Source organism: Arachis ipaensis, chromosome B9 (assembly GCF_059453495.1).
Source record: "Arachis ipaensis isolate K30076 ecotype BB chromosome B9, ASM5945349v1, whole genome shotgun sequence".
In the NCBI taxonomy this organism is placed as follows: Eukaryota; Viridiplantae; Streptophyta; class Magnoliopsida; order Fabales; family Fabaceae; genus Arachis; species Arachis ipaensis.
In genome coordinates, this window is record NC_142444.1 from 71,773,117 (window position 1) to 71,790,414 (window position 17,298).

General features: G+C 39.1%; 1 protein-coding gene and 1 non-coding gene across 2 annotated transcripts; one reads left to right on the top strand and one right to left on the bottom strand.

Moving 5' to 3' along the window:
- Window positions 1-379: 379 nt before the first annotated feature.
- LOC148545026 (small nucleolar RNA R71) lies at window positions 380-486 on the bottom strand. Its single transcript, XR_015902136.1, has one exon. It is a non-coding gene; the product is annotated as a small nucleolar RNA R71 (small nucleolar RNA).
- Window positions 487-1,715: 1,229 nt separating this feature from the next.
- LOC107615543 (uncharacterized) lies at window positions 1,716-2,261 on the top strand. The gene has a single exon (XM_016317598.1). It carries the CDS (start codon window positions 1,716-1,718, stop codon window positions 2,259-2,261), a length of 546 nt encoding a protein of 181 aa, XP_016173084.1.
- The last annotated feature ends 15,037 nt before the right edge of the window (window positions 2,262-17,298 follow it).

A 17,298-nucleotide genomic window follows, 5' to 3' on the forward strand; every position in this document is an offset into this window, starting at 1 on the left:
TGGATAATAGAGGAGAGTTCTTGGATCATACATCAATCCAAATCCAAGAAATTGTGACAGCAGCATTCAAAGGCCAACTATCCATGCTAATAATTTCAAATTGAAGCCTCAGCTCATAGCTCTTGTCCAGAACAACTGTTCTTTTGGAGGAAGTGCACAAGAGGATCCTAATGAGCATCTCACTAAATTCCAAAGGATATATGACACGGTTAAATCTAATGGTGTTGATCCTGACACCTATAGATTTCTACTTTTTCCATTCTCTTTGAGGGATAAAGCATCAAAAAGGCTGGAGTCATTTCCGAAGGAAACCTTGACCACCTGGGAAGATGTAATGAACAGATTCTTAACAAGGTTCTACCCACCACAAAGAGTAAATAGGCTAAGAACTGAAGTGCAGACATTCAGACAGCAGGATGGTGAAATTCTTTATGAAGCCTAGGAGAGATTCAAAGACTTGACAAAGAAATGTCCCCCTGATATATTTAATGAGTGGGTGCAAATCCATATCTTTTATGAAGGGCTAAATTGTGAATCAAGGAAGGTTGTAGACCACTCATCTAGAGATTCCCTAAACAAGAAGAAGACCATTGAAGAGGCCATTGATGTTATAGAGACAGTGGCTGACAGTGAGTATTTTTATGCCTTAGATAGGAGCAACAATAGGGGAGTCTTGGAAGCAAACTATATGGATGCAATCCTGGCCCATAATAAGATGATCACCAAGCAACTGGCTGAATTGACCAAGTAAATGGAAAAGACTCAGGCTGCACCTATCCACACTCAACCTTCACCCCAAGAAGAGTTGGATACAGAAGAAGGAGTTAACTGGGAGGAAGCTAATTACCTTGGAAACTCATCTAGGCAAGCTAATGATCCATACTCTAAAACCTATAACTCTGGTTGGAGGAACCACCCAAACTTTGGGTGGGGAAACCAACAAAATCAAAGCAAGATCACAAACCCCATAACACAAACTAGTATAACAACTCTACTCACCAAAACTCCAACCAAAGACCATACCAAACCACACAAAACACTCATTCATACCCACCATACCAAAGCCACAATACCCACTCTCAACACCCAAATTCCAACCAACAATCACCACATGATGATGACAGAATGGCAAAACTAGAAGCTTTGCTTTCAAACCTTAACAAAGAGTGTGAAGACATAAAGAAATTCCGGGAAGAAGTGAGAGGTAGTATGAAAAGCCGAGGGGAGGTTCTTAAGAATCTAAAATCTCAAGTAGGACATCTTTCACAACAGACTCCAAAGTCCACTAATAGTTTTCCAAGTGATACAGAGAAAAATCCAAGAGGGGAAATGAAGAAGGTAAGGTGGGAAGAATGCAAGTCAATCAATCTAAGTAGTGAAGAAGGTTTGAAGGAGGAATGCTCCAGACACTCAGAGCATGATGAAGGAGAGTCAAGGAAGAATGTAAGGGAGATAGAAGAAATGGCAAGCCCTGAACAGAGGAAGGTACAAAAAGAGAAAGAATACCTCAAGCCCTTTGTGCCACAAGCACCATTTCCCAAAGACTCATGGAAAGTGAGAAAGACAGGTCATATTCAAGATTCCTTGACATGTTTGCATCCCTCAGTGTCAACATCCCCTTCATCAAAATTCTCCAACAGATGCCAACATGCATGAAGTGCATGAAAGAACTGTTAACGAAGAAAGAAACCTTAAAAGGGGGACAAACAGTGACAATGAACAAGGAATGTAGTGCCCTCATCAATAAAGACATACTCATGAAGAAAAGAGATCCAGGGAGCTTTCATATTCTGTGTGCCATAGGAGAGACAAAAATTGACAGAGGGTTCTATGACTTAGGAGCTAGCATAAATGTGATGCCTCTATCACTTATAAAGAAGTTACAAATCAATGAGCTGAGATCCACGGATGTAATCATCCAATTGGCAGATAAAACTCAGAAGAAGGCTGAAGAAGTAGTTGAAAATGTATTGGTGAAAGTAGAAAACTACTTCCTCCCCACTAACTTTGTTGTTATGGACATGGAGGAAAGTTACCTTCATCCCATTATTCTGGGGAGACCATTTCTAGCTACTACCAGAGCCCTGATAGATATGGAACAAGGAGAGTTAATCCTGAGAATACATGATGAATACTTTACCTTCCATGTGTTCAAACCTACATCTGAGTCTGAGCCAGAAGCAAAAGAGTCAAGGAATGATCACAGCAACATGTGTACAAAGGGAAGCAACAGTAAATCAGCAGCTGAACGACTGAAATAGTTTTTGGTGAACAAGCAAGAAGTTCAAGAGATACAGCAACCAAGAGAACTCAAGAAGGAACTGAAGCCACGAGAGTTGGAAGGAGCAGTTAATGAGGAAGCCTCTGACATAATGATCACTAGAAAGCTATTTGAAGAAGAGAAGAGAGTTGTGAAGAAATTGCCAAGAGGATGGAGAAATAAGAAGATTCCTACAGAGGGTTTCTCCCCTGGAGACAAGGTAATATCAGCCCACCATCAACCAACACCACCCCAACTTCCAATTATTCTATCTCAATTACTGCAAGTGTTCACCATCAGAAAGGTCCCCTCCTTAGAGCATGTAGAGATAACCAAATAATCAAGTGGAGACCGCTTCACTGTAAGGGGAGAAGACCTAAGGCACTACAATCCACCATGACAAAGACCGAACGTCAAGCTAGTGATGATAAAAGAGCGCTTGTTGGGAGGTAACCCAACCAAAGGTAATTCTCTTTTCATAGCTTGTCAATAAGAGTTAAGTAAATTCTCTGTATTGCAAGGAGCTAAGTTTGGTGTTGCACACCAAAGAAATCTAAGGGTGAATGTGCAATTCTAAGTTTGGTGTTCCACCATGGATTGCATGAAGGACACATTACACTCTAGCATAATTAGTTGTCAGCTCCAAACAATCAGAGAAATTACTCAAAAGTTGCTTGATTTCTAGTTCTAGTTCACTATTTAGTTCATAATTGCTCTCTAGTTCATAGTTTACTTTCTTAATAAAAGTACTTGATGTTTTCTACATAAAACTCAATTTGCTGCATAAGGCAAGAAACTATATTTGGTGTTCACACACCAATCTAAGTTTTAAAGCCTACAACTATACATGCATACTAACAATCTCTCAAGTGCTTGGGGAACAAGCAGCTTTCAGTAGCTTTTGCAGGAATTTAATCAACCATTGGAAGAACTATACATTATCATTGAAGGACACTAAAGCCACAGATGGTGATAGCAGAGAGGAAGCAACTAGAAGGCACCACCAAGAGGTTGTATTGTTACTTAATTCCATCCGCTTTAAAATGCTCTAAATTGGAAGTCAGAATGTTCTCATGTTAATAGTCACTTATGGTTTTAGTCATCTTGCATTCTGTGTGATTAATTTTGCAATAAGTATGCTAGCCTAAGTGTGTGTGCTTTCACTTTCACTTGTTAAATGCTTGTCTTGTTCCCTAAGTCTTTTCAATTAAATAAAAGAAATATTTGAACAAGAAGTGGAATAGTTCCTTTTTAGCAAGAAGTGAAATAACAGTGAGTGGTGGTATATATGTTTGGTTATGTAGTAGCTCACTTATAATGAATAAAAGGATAGATTGTTCCCCTTTAGTGTAAATTAGCATGCTGTCTATGAATCTTAGTAAATAAAAGTCCTTGGTTGAAAAGGAAAAGAAACAAAAAGAAAGAAAAAGAAAAGCCAAAAGTGGCAACAAAAACAAAAGAAAGCAATGAATAAGGCTAGACACCAATAGCTTGGACCTTAGGACATATGCTTGTGGTGTCTGTGTTAGGATCTGCTTGGATGATTAGGTTCTACAGGAGTGCTTTAACACTTGGTAACTTGGGTTAACTAACTCGGGATTATCAACCGAAAGTCCATTATCAAGAGCAACCTAGTTACAAGACATTTAGTAACCCAAAGAGGTGCTAGGCATCGATGTCTTAAGAAGAATTGTGAGCCAAGTGTTTGTAGTGAAAAATGTGTTAAGTACAAATAAGCTAAGAAACTGCTACAACACATGACACTGAGCTAAAGTCTACAGGAAAAGAAAATGAAGAAAAGCAACTACCAAGGTTGAATGAAGAATAAGAGGTCATAGCAGTATGATAATTGATGCTTGAAGGAGACATTCTATGCCTAAAGATCAATAAGAAGTGAGCTGTTGCATTTTTTGCATAAAACCCCATTGACTAATAATAATGACTTGCTAATATGAACATCCCCTTCTGTTTTATTCTTACTTCGTAATAAATTCAGTACTTGCTTAGGAACAAGCAAGATTTAAGTTTGGTGTTGTGATGCCAGGGCATCTTAGGCTATTTCCACTAGCTTTTTTCTTTGTTTTTAATAGGTTTTATGCATTTTCTTGATTCATAAGTAAGCCATTTGGGTAGAAATTCATGCATACCTAAATTCATCCAATTATGAACAATTTGATGCAATTTCATGAGAATTATGCTATAATTATTTGTGTGCTAAGAATGATTAGAATTCTCATGACTTTAGCAAGGCTTTGATGCATGTATTGGTTGATGATAGGTGAAAGAAAGCATGGAGGAAAGTTGAAGAAGGAGCCTGGAAAAGATGGAGAGGAAGCCACGTTGGTGGCCAAGTTGGACCACCAACGTTGACTCAAACGTTGGAAGAGAGGCATAGCAATTCTCTACATGGTGGCTGATTCTCACATTAGAGGGAGCGTTGGACATCCAATGTTACCCCCAACGTGGTGATGAAAAATTCAAATTTGGAGCTAAATAAATTTTAAGCGACGCGTACGCGTGAAAAAGAAAAATTTTGATATCCACGTGCAAGCGTGAGTCACGCGCACGCGTGGAATGGCAAAATGAACCATCCACACGTACGCGTGGCTCACGCATACGCGTCACTAAACGAACGTTGGAGTCCAATGTTGCCTCAAATGCCAGCCTCCAACGTCCGCAATGCCAAGCCCAGAATTTGGAGTTGAGAATTTTAAATCGACACGTACGCGTCATTGACGCGTACGCGTGGATGGAAAAAAAGGCAATGCACGCATAAGCATGGAGTACGCGCACGTGTGAAAATGCCAACATTGGAGGGAACGTTGGAGGTCCAACGCTGAAGCCAACATCCCCCGAAGCTGTAAAATGAAATCTTTGCATCCACGCGCACGCGTGAAGCACGCATACGCATGGATGAGCAATTTTGACACCTTGCGCGGACGCGCAAGGCACGCGTACGCGTGAATAGCGGAACGTTGGCCCTCCAATGTTGAGTCAAACGCCAGTGACAGCAAAATATATGGTTTTCTCTGGTTTTCTTCAGAAAGGCATTTGAGTCAACGTTGGCCCTCAAATGTTGACTCAAACGTGAAGCATTAGTATTCAAAATTCACACAGATCTCTTCTCAACACAAAGGAAAACCAATTGGAGCCATTTTCAACCCAATTCCATCAAGGCCAAAAGCCCATTTCAGAGCTTGAAGATCAATGGAAGAAAGTGTATAAATAGCTTAGAATTTAAGTTAGGAGGGGATCTTTTGACTTGACGGGGACTTTTACATTCTATTGTATTTTTCATTCTCTGTTTTGTTATTTTCCAGAATGTATCTTTCAAATCTAATTTCCATTTTGAGAGCTATGAATAACTAAACCCCTTTCATTGGGTTAGGGAGCTCTGTGTAATTCAATGGATCAATAGTAGTTTTCATTCTTCTTCTTCTTTCTTTTCTCTTGATTTTACTAGAAAGCTTTCGTTCTTCATCCAATTGGATAGTTATCTTGGAAAAGAAGCTATTCATAATTGAATCTCCTCGGAACCTTAGAAGAGGAATGGGAGATCATGCTAGAAATGCTTTCTCACATTGGATTAGATTGGGGTTTGGATGGATATTGTGACATATAATCCTACCAACACTTTGATCTATGAATTTGTGTGGTATAATCAGTGACCAAACTTCATATCTTGCCTTGAACTATGAATTTGGGCAATTGTTCATGCTTAGAGAGATTAGATTTCCAAGGAATTGGGATCTAATCACTTAAGATTGCCAAGGAGATCAATGAATGCACTTGACGACAATGAGTTTTTACTTGACAGTGAGTTTTTACTTGACGACAATCCGATGCACTTGCCAGAAGGAAATTTGTTGAGAGGCAAGTTTTCGCGCATCATAAACAAACAATAATCTTTTCATAAAAAAATTTGGTTGTCACTAAAACAAACCCAATAAAATTAAACCGAAGTATTTAAACCTCGGGTCGTCTCTCAAGGAATTGCAGGGAGGTGTGTTACTATTGGTTATGAGATAGTATCTTTTTTGGTTTTTGAAATAAGGAACAAGGAAGTAAAATGGTAAGAAATTAAATTAATAACTGAGAAAACTCTTGGCGAGGTATGAAAATTAGAAGTCTTATCCTAGTTATCCTTATCAATTGTGATGAGAATTGTCCATTGCTCCCACTTAGTTAACCTCTAACTATGAAGGAAAGTCAAGTGGATAAATCAATTTGATTCCTCAAGTCCTAGTAAACTCCTAAGGAAAGACTAGATTTAGAGGGATCCAAATCAACTAGCAAATTTCAATTACCAATCAACAAAGGAATTTGATAACTCAAGAGTCTCCAATTACTCAACCAAAGCCAAGAGAGGAGAAATCTACATTAAAATCCAATCAAGCATTCTGTCAAACACTTCGAAGGCATAACATAAAAACATAGAAATTAATAAGAGACAATGAGACCTAAGCAACCAATTGCAAGGAATCAATAACAACAAATAAGAAAAGAAGTAATAAACATGAAATACGTCAAATTGCATTAAATAGAAAATCAAATCTAACATGAGAATTCATAAACTAAAATGGCAACATAGAATAATCAACAAGGGAAATAAATAAACTAAAGTGCTAAAATAAATAAGAGTAGAAGAGAAACTAATTAAACTAAGATAGAAATCTGAAATTAAAAATAACTAAACTTAAGAATCCTAAAACCTAGAGAAAGGAGAAAGGAAAACTACATCTGAAACCTAAAATTATGTGAATGAAAGTTGTATGAAATCGAATTCATGATTCTCCCACTCTGCAGCCTCTAATCTGTGTTATCTAGGCCGAAAACTGGGTCCAAAACCAGCCTAAAATCGCCCCCAGCATTTTCTGATGCGTCCAGCACGTGGCTTTGTCACACGTACACGTCGCTGAACTTTTGCAAGGTCACGCGTACGCATGATGCACGCGTGCGTGTCGCTTAACTGCATGGCAACTATGGCAAATTGCATATTATTTTAAAGCCCCAGATGTTAGCTTTCCAACGCAACTGGAATTGCCTCATTTGGACCTCTGTAGCTCAAGTTATGATCGATTTAGTACGAAGAGGTCAGGCTTGACAGCTCAGCAATTCCTTCAATTTCTTGTATTCCTTCCACTTTTGCATGCTTCCTTTCCATCCTCTATGACATTCCTGCCCTATAAACCCTGAAATCGCTTAACACACATATCAAGGTATCGAATGGTAATAAGAGAGGATTTAAATTAGCAAATTTAGGACCAAAGAAGCATGTTTTCAATCATAGCAAAAAATTGGTAAGGAATTGTAAAATCATGCAAATTGTATGAATAAGTGTGCAAAGACTTGATAAAAACTACTCAAATTAGCACAAGATAAACCATAAAATAGTGGTTTATCAATCTCCCCGCACTTAAACATTAGCATGCCCTCATGCTAAGCTCAAGGAGACAAAAGGAATGAATGGGGAAAGTAAGACTCATGAGATGCAACTTATGTATGTGAATGCAACTATATGCTAAAAAGGATCTTGAAAAAGAACTTATCACTCCAACCAAGTAGTGGTAGAAGAACATGCACAAAATCAAACAATCATGCAATCAAACATGCAAATGCAACAACTAATTTAACAAGGAAAATTAAACATTGGTGTTAAAATAGGAAATAACTAACTCACGGAAGTCGGTATCGACCTTCCCACACTTAAAGATTGCACCGTCCTCGGTGCATGCAAAGATGTGCAAGTGGACGGGTTGTTACAACTGATGCTTTTCTCTAAAGATTGTGCAGATGGATTTGTCTGTTGCCCTGTTGAGAAGCTTTTCCTTTCCCTTTTCGGTGGCCATCCTAAAAGAAGAGGAAAAAGAAGAAAAGTAACCCAGAAATAAAGATAAGAAAACAAATAAAGTATGGGTGGGTTAATGCCAAATAAGGAGGGTCTCAACTACATGGTAGCTACAACATGTAAGTGAAAAAATAGTAGAAGTACATGGCATATCAATAGTGTAAAAATTGCAACAATGGGGAGGAGATAGTGGGTAATGAAAGAAAATATAAAATCATGTCAATGCAAAAGGAATACAGGTATCATAAAAAATTAGCATTAACAGATAAATAATATTACCCAATCAAAATAAAACAACTCATGAAGCACCAGAATAATGCAAGAGATCTTCAACAGTTGAATAAGGACATTTAACACCAATGAAAAAAATAATAGACTTAGAAAAGAAAATAAAAACATGAACAAAATTAAAATGCAAGGATAATAGTATGGAAATGAAGTAAGTAAAAGAAATTGAAAGAGAATATGGATGAGAATGTAAAGAAATGAAGACGAAGAAAGTAAGAAAGGAGAGAAGAAAGAAGCAAGAAATTAAAAATAGGGCATGACGCGCACGCATGCATCACGCGTAAGCGTGAAAACTGAGTTGGCCATGCGACGCGTAAGTGTCGCCCACGCGTACGCGTGGGTGTCCAAACATACACACTGATGCGTGAGCGTATGCGTGACCACTCGCGCAATTCCAGCACCAGGGCAGTCCAACTCTCTGTTCAATTACACCTTTTACGCCGATTTGGGTGTCCACGCGTACGCGTCGCTGACGTTTACGCGTGGATGTAAAAATCGCAGTTGACGCGTATGCGTAAGGTACGCGTACGCATGGGGTTGCTTTTGCGTAAGGCATCCCTCCCGTGTCGTTCCAGCGTAACTCTCTATTTATTTTTTAATGGTTGTGCATTCCCCCATATGATGCGTGCGCGTCATTGACGCTTAGGTGTCGTATACCTTCTTTTTTTTTAAATTAATAACACCAAAAATTAATAAACACCGAAACCATAGATTAACGAAATAAACATAATGAAAATGATAATTTAACTTATTACTAATATAAACAAAAAGGGAAATAAGAAAGAAATTACCATGGTGGGGTGTCTCCCACCTAGCACTTTTAGTTAAAGTCCTTAAGTTGGACATTTGGTGAGCTCCTTGTCATGGTGGCTTGTGCTTGAACTCATCTTGAAACTTCCACCAACGCTTGGACTTCCAATGAGCTTCAACATCTCCAAATAAATTCACCAAGCCTTAATAAAGTTCTCCACAAGCTTTGAGCTCCCAAAGTCGATCCTCTTGTATGCCCGAATCCCAAATCTTTTTTCTACACCCGTTTGTAAGTTGATCACCATTGTCCCAACCGGGTGGGAAGCAGTCCAAATTCTCATTGCAATACCAAACTCTGCTCGTAGATCCAACCAAATGTTCACTAGTTCCACCCTTGTATCTAGTTCTTGAAGTATCAACCTTGATAAGCCTTGATTTACAACTCCAACCACTAAACATCCTTCTCTTACGCTTAATGCCACAAAGCCTCCTAAGTTGGCCATCCGTTTCAAGAATCCCATATTCAAGTGGGACAGTAAAGCAAATAGAGATAAGTCTTACCCATTCAAATGAAGGAGTAGATGGCCACCTAGGTGGAGAAGTCTCCAATGTTCTTGACAAAGCGTACTCAACTCCCGTCCACCCTTTCCGAAGGACTTCCGCTTCCACATCATTCTCTGTAGATTCATTATTAGGAGGATTTGATTCATGATCCTCATCACTAAGGGAACTTGCTTCTTGATCTATCCCATCCAAGTTTTTATAAGGAATATGACATGGAGGTTGTGCACTGGCCTCCTTGACATCAATTTCAATCTTCTTGGAGGAATACCCTACAAATCTTGATTCCCAAGGAGCTTCGGCATCTCCTAAGTCTTCAACCACTTCTTCCACTTCAACTATTACGGCTTCCTCCACTTGTTCCAATACAAAATCACATTTCTCACTTTCCATCAGAGTTTCTAGTGTCTCCTTCATGCTACGCTCTTCTATTGATTCCCCACATGTAGCCATGGGAGTGCTTTGAGTGTTGACGTGCAGAGAGGCTAAATTACCTACTACCTCAGTCAAGGTAGCTATGAACTCTTTGTGTCGTCCTTTGCATCTCTCTTTGCTCTTGAAGAAGAACTCTTAGAGTGTCATGCGTTGAAGATTGGGGTGGGTATGAAGGTTCATTGCTTTGGAGGAAAGGTTCATGATAAAAGGGTGGTTCATCATAATAAGGATGTGGTGGTTCAACACTCTTCATATTTTTCACTTGTTACACAACACACTTCAATTCCTTGTTCTCAAGTTGAGATTCTTTAGCCATGAGAGCTTCATGTGCTTTCCGGTTTTCCATTTTTTCCAATTGATGAAGGGTTGCTTAAAATTGATCCAGTGTTTCCTTGAGACGATCCCTTGACTCTTGTTCCGCTTGGATATCATAAGTAGGATCATAAGGCTCTTGGATTGATGGGTATGGGTATGGTGTATATGGAGGTGGTGGTTCTTGGAAGTAATTCGGTTGGAATTGGGGTGGCTCTATGTATGGTTCATATGGCTCATGGGGTGGTTGGTAAGGTGGATGACGTGGCGGAAATTGGCCGATTAAGAATTTATAAAGAAAACAGCGTTGCAAGTACAGTTCTCAACTGACTAAAATCCGCTTATCAATTTAGAAAAGAGTTGTCACAAAATTAAGAACAAAATACTGGGAGTAGAAATCCCAAGTCGTCTCCCAACGAGTTGACAAAAGTGTGCAATGCTGAGCGGATAATTTATACCCTTTTTGGCATTATTTTTACATAGTTTTTAGTATGTTTTAGTTACTGTTTATTATATTTTTATTAGTTTTTATGCAAAAATTATATTTCTGGACTTTACTATGAGTTTGTGGGTTTTTTCTGTGATTTCAGGTATTTTCTGGCTGAAATTGAGGAATCTGAGCAAAAGTCTGATTCAGAGGCTGAGAAAGGACTGCAAATGCTGTTGGATTCTGACCCTCCTGCACTCGAAATAGATTTTCTAGAGCTACATATACCCAATTGGCGCGCTCTCAATGGCGTTGAAAAGTAGACATCTTGGGCTTTCCAGAAATGTATAATAGTCCATACTTTGCCCGAGATTTGATGGCCCAAACTGGCGTCTAAACGCCCACTAGAGACCCTTTTCTGGCGTAAAACGCCAGAATTGGGACCAGAACTGGAGTTAAACGCCCAAACTCGCATCCAAGCTGACGTTTAACTCTAGAAAAGGCCTATGCACATGTAAAAGCTCAATGCTCAGCCCAAGCACACACCAAGTGGGCCCTAGAAGTGGATTTCTGCACTATCTGCACTTAGTTACTTATTTTCTGTAATCCCTAGTAACTAGTTTAGTATAAATAGCACTTTTTACTATTGTATCGGGGAGCTTATGCCATTTTTCACATTTGGGAGGCTGGCCATTCGGCCATGCCTAGACCTTTTTCTCTTATGTATTTTCAACGGTGGAGTTACTACACTTCATAGATTAAGGTCTGGAGCTCTGCTGTTCTTCATGAATTAATGCAAGTACTATTATTTCTCTTTCAATTCATGCTTACTTCTTCTCCAAGATATACTCTCGTACTTAATTTAGTGAAGTCAGAATGAAGGGGTGACCTGTGACAATTACCCACTATCTTCATTACTCGCATAGCCAAGATCCGCGTGTCTGACAACCACAAGTGGTCTACATGATGTTCAACGTAGTCATTGGATGATAGTCGGAGTATATTCTCTTGGATTTCTAATCCATAGACCGAGTCTGTGAGGTTAGAACCTTCGTGGTATAGGCTAGAAGCAATTGGCAGCATTCCTGAGATCCAAAAAGTCTAAACCTGGTCTGTGGTATTCCGAGTAGTATCTGGAAAGGGATGACTGTGACGAGCTTCAAAATCGCGAATATTGGGAGCAGTGACAGTGTGCAAAAGGATAGAGAGATCCTATTCCGACGCTAGTGAGAACCGATAGATGATTAGCCGTGCGGTAGCTGTACCTGGTATTTTTCATCCGAGACGAGAAATCCGACAGTTGATTAGCCGTGCAGAAACCGTACCTGGTATTTTTCATCCGAGAGGATCATACAGCTTACCGTGGAAGGGAGCACGCATGATTAGAAGAAGACAATAGGAAAGCAGAGGTTCAGAAGCAACAAAGCATCTCCAAACGCTTATTTGAAATTCCCACCAATGAATTACATAAGTATCTTTATTTTAATTTTATGTTTTATTTATCTTTTAATTATCAAAACCTCATAACCAATTGAATCCGCCTGACTAAGATTTACAGGATGACCATAGCTTGCTTCAAGCCAACAATCTCCGTGGGATCGACCCTTACTCACGTAAGGTATTACTTGGATGACCCAGTGCATTTGCTGGTTAGTTGTGCGAAGTTATGAAAAGTGTGATCACAATTTCGTGCACCAAGTTTTTGGTGCCGTTGCCGGGGATTGTTCGAGTTTGGACAACTGACGGTTCATCTTGTTGCTTAGATTGGGTAATTTTATTTTATGTTTAAGCTTTTTATTTTTATTTTCGAAAAAAAATAAAAAAATACAAAAGAAATTTAATAAAATCATAAAACCAAAAAATTTTGTGTTTCTTGTTTGAGTCTAGTGTCAAATTTTAAATTTGGTGTCAACTGCATGTTTTTAATTTTTCTTAAATTTTCGAAAATTCATCATGTGTTCTTTCTTGATCTTCAAGTTGTTCTTGATGATTTTCTTTGTTTAATCTTGTGATTTTCTTGTTTTTCATAGGCATTTTCAAATTATTGGTGTCTAAAGTTTAAAAATTTTTTTCTTTTATTTTAATTAATATTTGAATACTCTCTCTCTCATCTCTTTCTATTTATTTATTTATTTACTAACACTTCTCTTCTACTCATAATTCGAACCCTCTCCCTCTCTCTGTGTTCGAATTCTTCTTATCCTCTCTCTACCTCATTCTTCTATTCTTCTATTCTTCTACTCATCTAAAGGAATCTCTATACTATGACATAGAGGATTTCTCGTCTTTTCTGTTCTCTTCTTTTTTATATGAACAGGAACAAGGATAAAGATATTCTTGTTGAAGCTGATCCTGAACCTGAAAGGACTCTGAAGAGGAAGCTAAAAGAAGCTAAAGCACAATACTCTGGAGAGGACCTTATAGAAATTTTCGAAAAAGAAGAAGACATGGCAGCCGAACCCAACAACAATGGTAGAGATGCTAGGAAGGTGCTTGGTGACTTTACTGCACCATCTTCCGACTTCTACGGAAGAAGCATCTCAATTCCTACAATTGGAGCAAACAATTTTGAGCTGAAGCCTCAATTAGTTTCTCTAACGTAGCAGAATTGCAAGTTTCATGGACTTCCATTGGAAGATCCTCATCAGTTCTTAGCTGAATTCTTGCAGATCTGTGATACTGTTAAGACCAATGGGGTTGATCTCAAGGTTTACAGACTTCTACTTTTCCCCTTTGCTGTAAGAGACAGAGCTAGGATATGGTTGGACTCACAACCTAAAGAAAGCTTGAACTCTTGGGAAACGTTAGTCAATGCTTTCTTGGCCAAATTCTTTCCACCTCAAAAGATGAGCAAGCTTAGAGTGGAAGTCCAAACCTTCAGACAGAAGGAAGGTGAATCCCTCTATGAAGCTTGGGAAAGATACAAGCAATTGATCAGAAGGTGTCCTTCGGACATACTTTCAGAATGAAGCATCTTATGTATATTCTATGATGGTCTGTCTGAATTATCCAAGATGTCATTGGACCACTCTGCTGGTGGATCTCTTCATCTGAAGAAAACACCTACAGAAGCCCAGAAACTCATTGAAATGGTTGCAAATAACCAGTTCATGTATACTTCTGAAAGAAATCCTGTGAATAATGGGATGACTCAGAAGAAAGGAGTTCTTGAGATTGATACTCTGAATGCCATATTGGCTCAGAATAAAATATTGACTCAGCAAGTCAATATGATTTCTCAGAATCTGACTGGAATGCAAGCTACATCCGGCAGTACTAAAGAAGCCTCCTCTGAAGGAGAAGCTTATGACCTTGAGAATCCTGCAATGGAAGAGGTGAATTACATGGGAGAATCCTAAGGAAACACTTACAATCCTTCATGGAGGAATCATCCTAATTTCTCATGAAAGGATCAATAGAAGCCCTAACAAGGCTTTAATAATAATGGTGGGACAAATAGGTTTGGCAATAGCAAGCCTTTTCCATCATCTTCTGAGGAACATACAGAGAATTCTAAGCAGAGCCTCTCTGACTTAGCAACCATAGTCTCTGATCTATCTAAGACCACTATCAGTTTTATGACTGAAACAAAGTCTTCCATCAGAAATTTGGAGGCACAAGTGGGTCAGCTGAGTAAAAGAGTTACTGAAACTCCTCCTAGTACTCTCCCAAGCAATACAGAAGAGAATCCCAAAAGGGAGTGCAAGGCAATAACCATATCCAAAGTGGCCAAACCTGGAGAGAGTAAAAAGGCAATGATTCCCAGTGAGGAAGCCCTTACAGGACGTCCACTGACCAATAAGGAGTTCCCTATTGAGGAACCAAAGGAATCTGAGGCTCATATAGAGACCATAGAGATTCCACTGAACTTACTATTGCCATTCATGAGCTCTGATGAGTATTCTTCCTCTGAAGAAGATGAAAATATTGTTGAAGAGCAAGTTGCTCAGTATCTAGAAGAAATCATGAAGCTGAACGCCAAGTTATTTGGTAATGAGACTTGGGAGGATGAACCTCCATTGCTCATCAATGAACTGAATGCCTTGGTTCAGCAGAAATTACCTCAGAAGAAACCGAATCCCGAAAAGTTCTTAATACCTTGTACCATAGTCACCATAACCTTTGAGAAGGCTTTGTGTGATCAAGGGTCAGGTATAAACCTCATGCCACTCTTTGTAATGGAGAAACTAGGGATCTTTGAGGTACAAGCTGCAAGAATATCACTAGAGATGGCAGACAAATCAATGAAACAGGCTTATGAACTCGTAGAGGATGTCTTAATGAAGGTTAAATGCCTGTACATCCCTGCTGATTTCATAATCCTAGACACTGGGAAGGATGAGGATGAATCCATCATCCTTGGAAGACCCTTCTTAGCCACAGTAAAAGCTGTGATTGATGTGGACAGAGGAGAGTTAGACCTTGAATTGAATGAGGACTACCTTGTGTTTAAGGCTCAAGGATCTTCTTCTGTAAACATGGAGAAGAAGCATGAAAAGCTTCATCTAATTCTCTCAATACAGAGTCAAACAGAGCCCCCACAATCAACTTCTAAGTTTGGTGTTGGGAGGCCACCATTAAGCTCTGAATCTCTGTGAAGCTCTCTAAGAGCTCACTGTCAAGCTATTGACATTAAAGAAGTGCTTATTGGAAGGCAACCCAATGTTATATGACTGTTCCATCCTTAGAAGACCTTTCCTAGCCACAACCAATCCTATCATTGATGTGGCTAAGGGAGAACTAACTCTAAAGTTAGGGGAGGACCACATCTTATTCAAGATGTCTCATCCTAATTCTCCCTCTAAAAGAGAGATAACAGTGCAACACCTAGTGTGCCAACCCTCTATTTTTGTGCAGAGCTCTACAGAGCCCCCAGGCATCAATTCTAAGTTTGGTGTTGGACAGCCTTCAACATACTCTAAGCACAAAGGTACTCAAAAGAAAGTACCTAAAGGCTGGAAGGACAAGAAAGTCCCAACTGAAGGCCTCTCACCTGGCATGAGAGTTGTCTTCACTAAGAATCCAATCCTACCACACACAATAAGCTGTGTCCTATCTCTAGAGCATGTAGAGCTCATTCATGAGAGGACAGGCAGAAAATTCACTGTCAAGGGCAAAAATCTGAGCCCATACTCACCTCTGTAAGGAGCTAAAGGTCAAGCTAGTGACTCTAAAAGAGGGCTTGTTGGGAGGCAACCCAACTTTACACGACCATTTATTTTCATTTTGTTTTTCCTTTCAGTTGTCAGAGTCATGATTATGTAACATTCAGTCAAGAGACAGAATTCATAGCAGTAAAAATAGAACACTCCAGAAAGAGTGTTAAAGTTGAACACCAGTGAGGAAGCCCTCACTGGGCGTTCAATGCCCCAAGAGGGGAGCATTGCTGGCGTTGAACGCCAGGCAGGGAGCAGCCACTGGGCGTTCAAACGCCAGTCCAGAGAAGCAGGGAATTTGGATTCCCTAGCCTTTCAGGACCAAGAGGTCCCATGGAAGCTCCACTTACCCCACATTCTTCTTCTCGATTGATCATATTTGCTCGATTACGAGCAAAACTCTTAAGTTTGGTGTTGCAAAAGCTCTACATTGTGACTTCTACCACTCTTAAGTATAGAAAATAAAGATGGAGCAAACTAGAGAGCATGCACATGAACCTGTGCAGCTACCTCCACAAAGACAAAGGAGCGACATAGAAGAGATCAAGCACTACATGGAATCCTCAAGGAGGAGCACTATCCATCATCATCAAGGTGGATTCGTTCTCTTTTACTCTTTTTCTATTATTTTTCTGTTTTCTGTCTGTTTATTTATCTGTTCTCTTGTTCTAGTTGTATGATCATTTGCATTGATGTCTTTAAGTTGTAAAATGTTCCATATATCTCTCACCTTACTTAAATAAAAAAAATTTTATATGAAAAGAATTGAGAGATGCATGAATTTCAAGTTTAAAATAAGATTAGTTTAATTAGTTTTATGTGGTGTCATTTGCTTTTATTTCTGAATGTATGATTAAATAGTGCATATTTGAAGTTATGATTTTAGAATGTTGGCTCTTGAAAGAATAAGGAAAAAGGAAAAGTATTATTGGTAATCTGAAAAAATTGATTCTTGAAGCAAGAAAAAGCAGCAAAAAGGAAAAGAAAAGCTTGCATGCGAAAAAAAAAGTGGCAAAAAATAAAAAGAAAAAAAATAAAGCAAGCAGAAAAAGCCCATAACCCATTAAACCAAAAGGCAAGGGTAAAATGGCACAAGGCTTTGGGCATCAGTGGTTAGGAGGGCCCAAAGGAATAAAATCCTAGCCTAAGTGGCTAAACTAAGTTGTCCCTAACCATGTGCTTATGACGTGAAAAGGTGTCAAGTGAAAAGCTTGAGACTGAGCGGTTGAAGTCGCGGTCCAAAGCAAAAAGAGTGTTCTTA

What these genes read in the sequence shown, in the direction of transcription:
- LOC107615543 (XM_016317598.1), top strand. Translation starts at nt 1,716, where the DNA reads ATGAACAAGGAATGTAGTGCCCTCATCAATAAAGACATACTCATGAAG.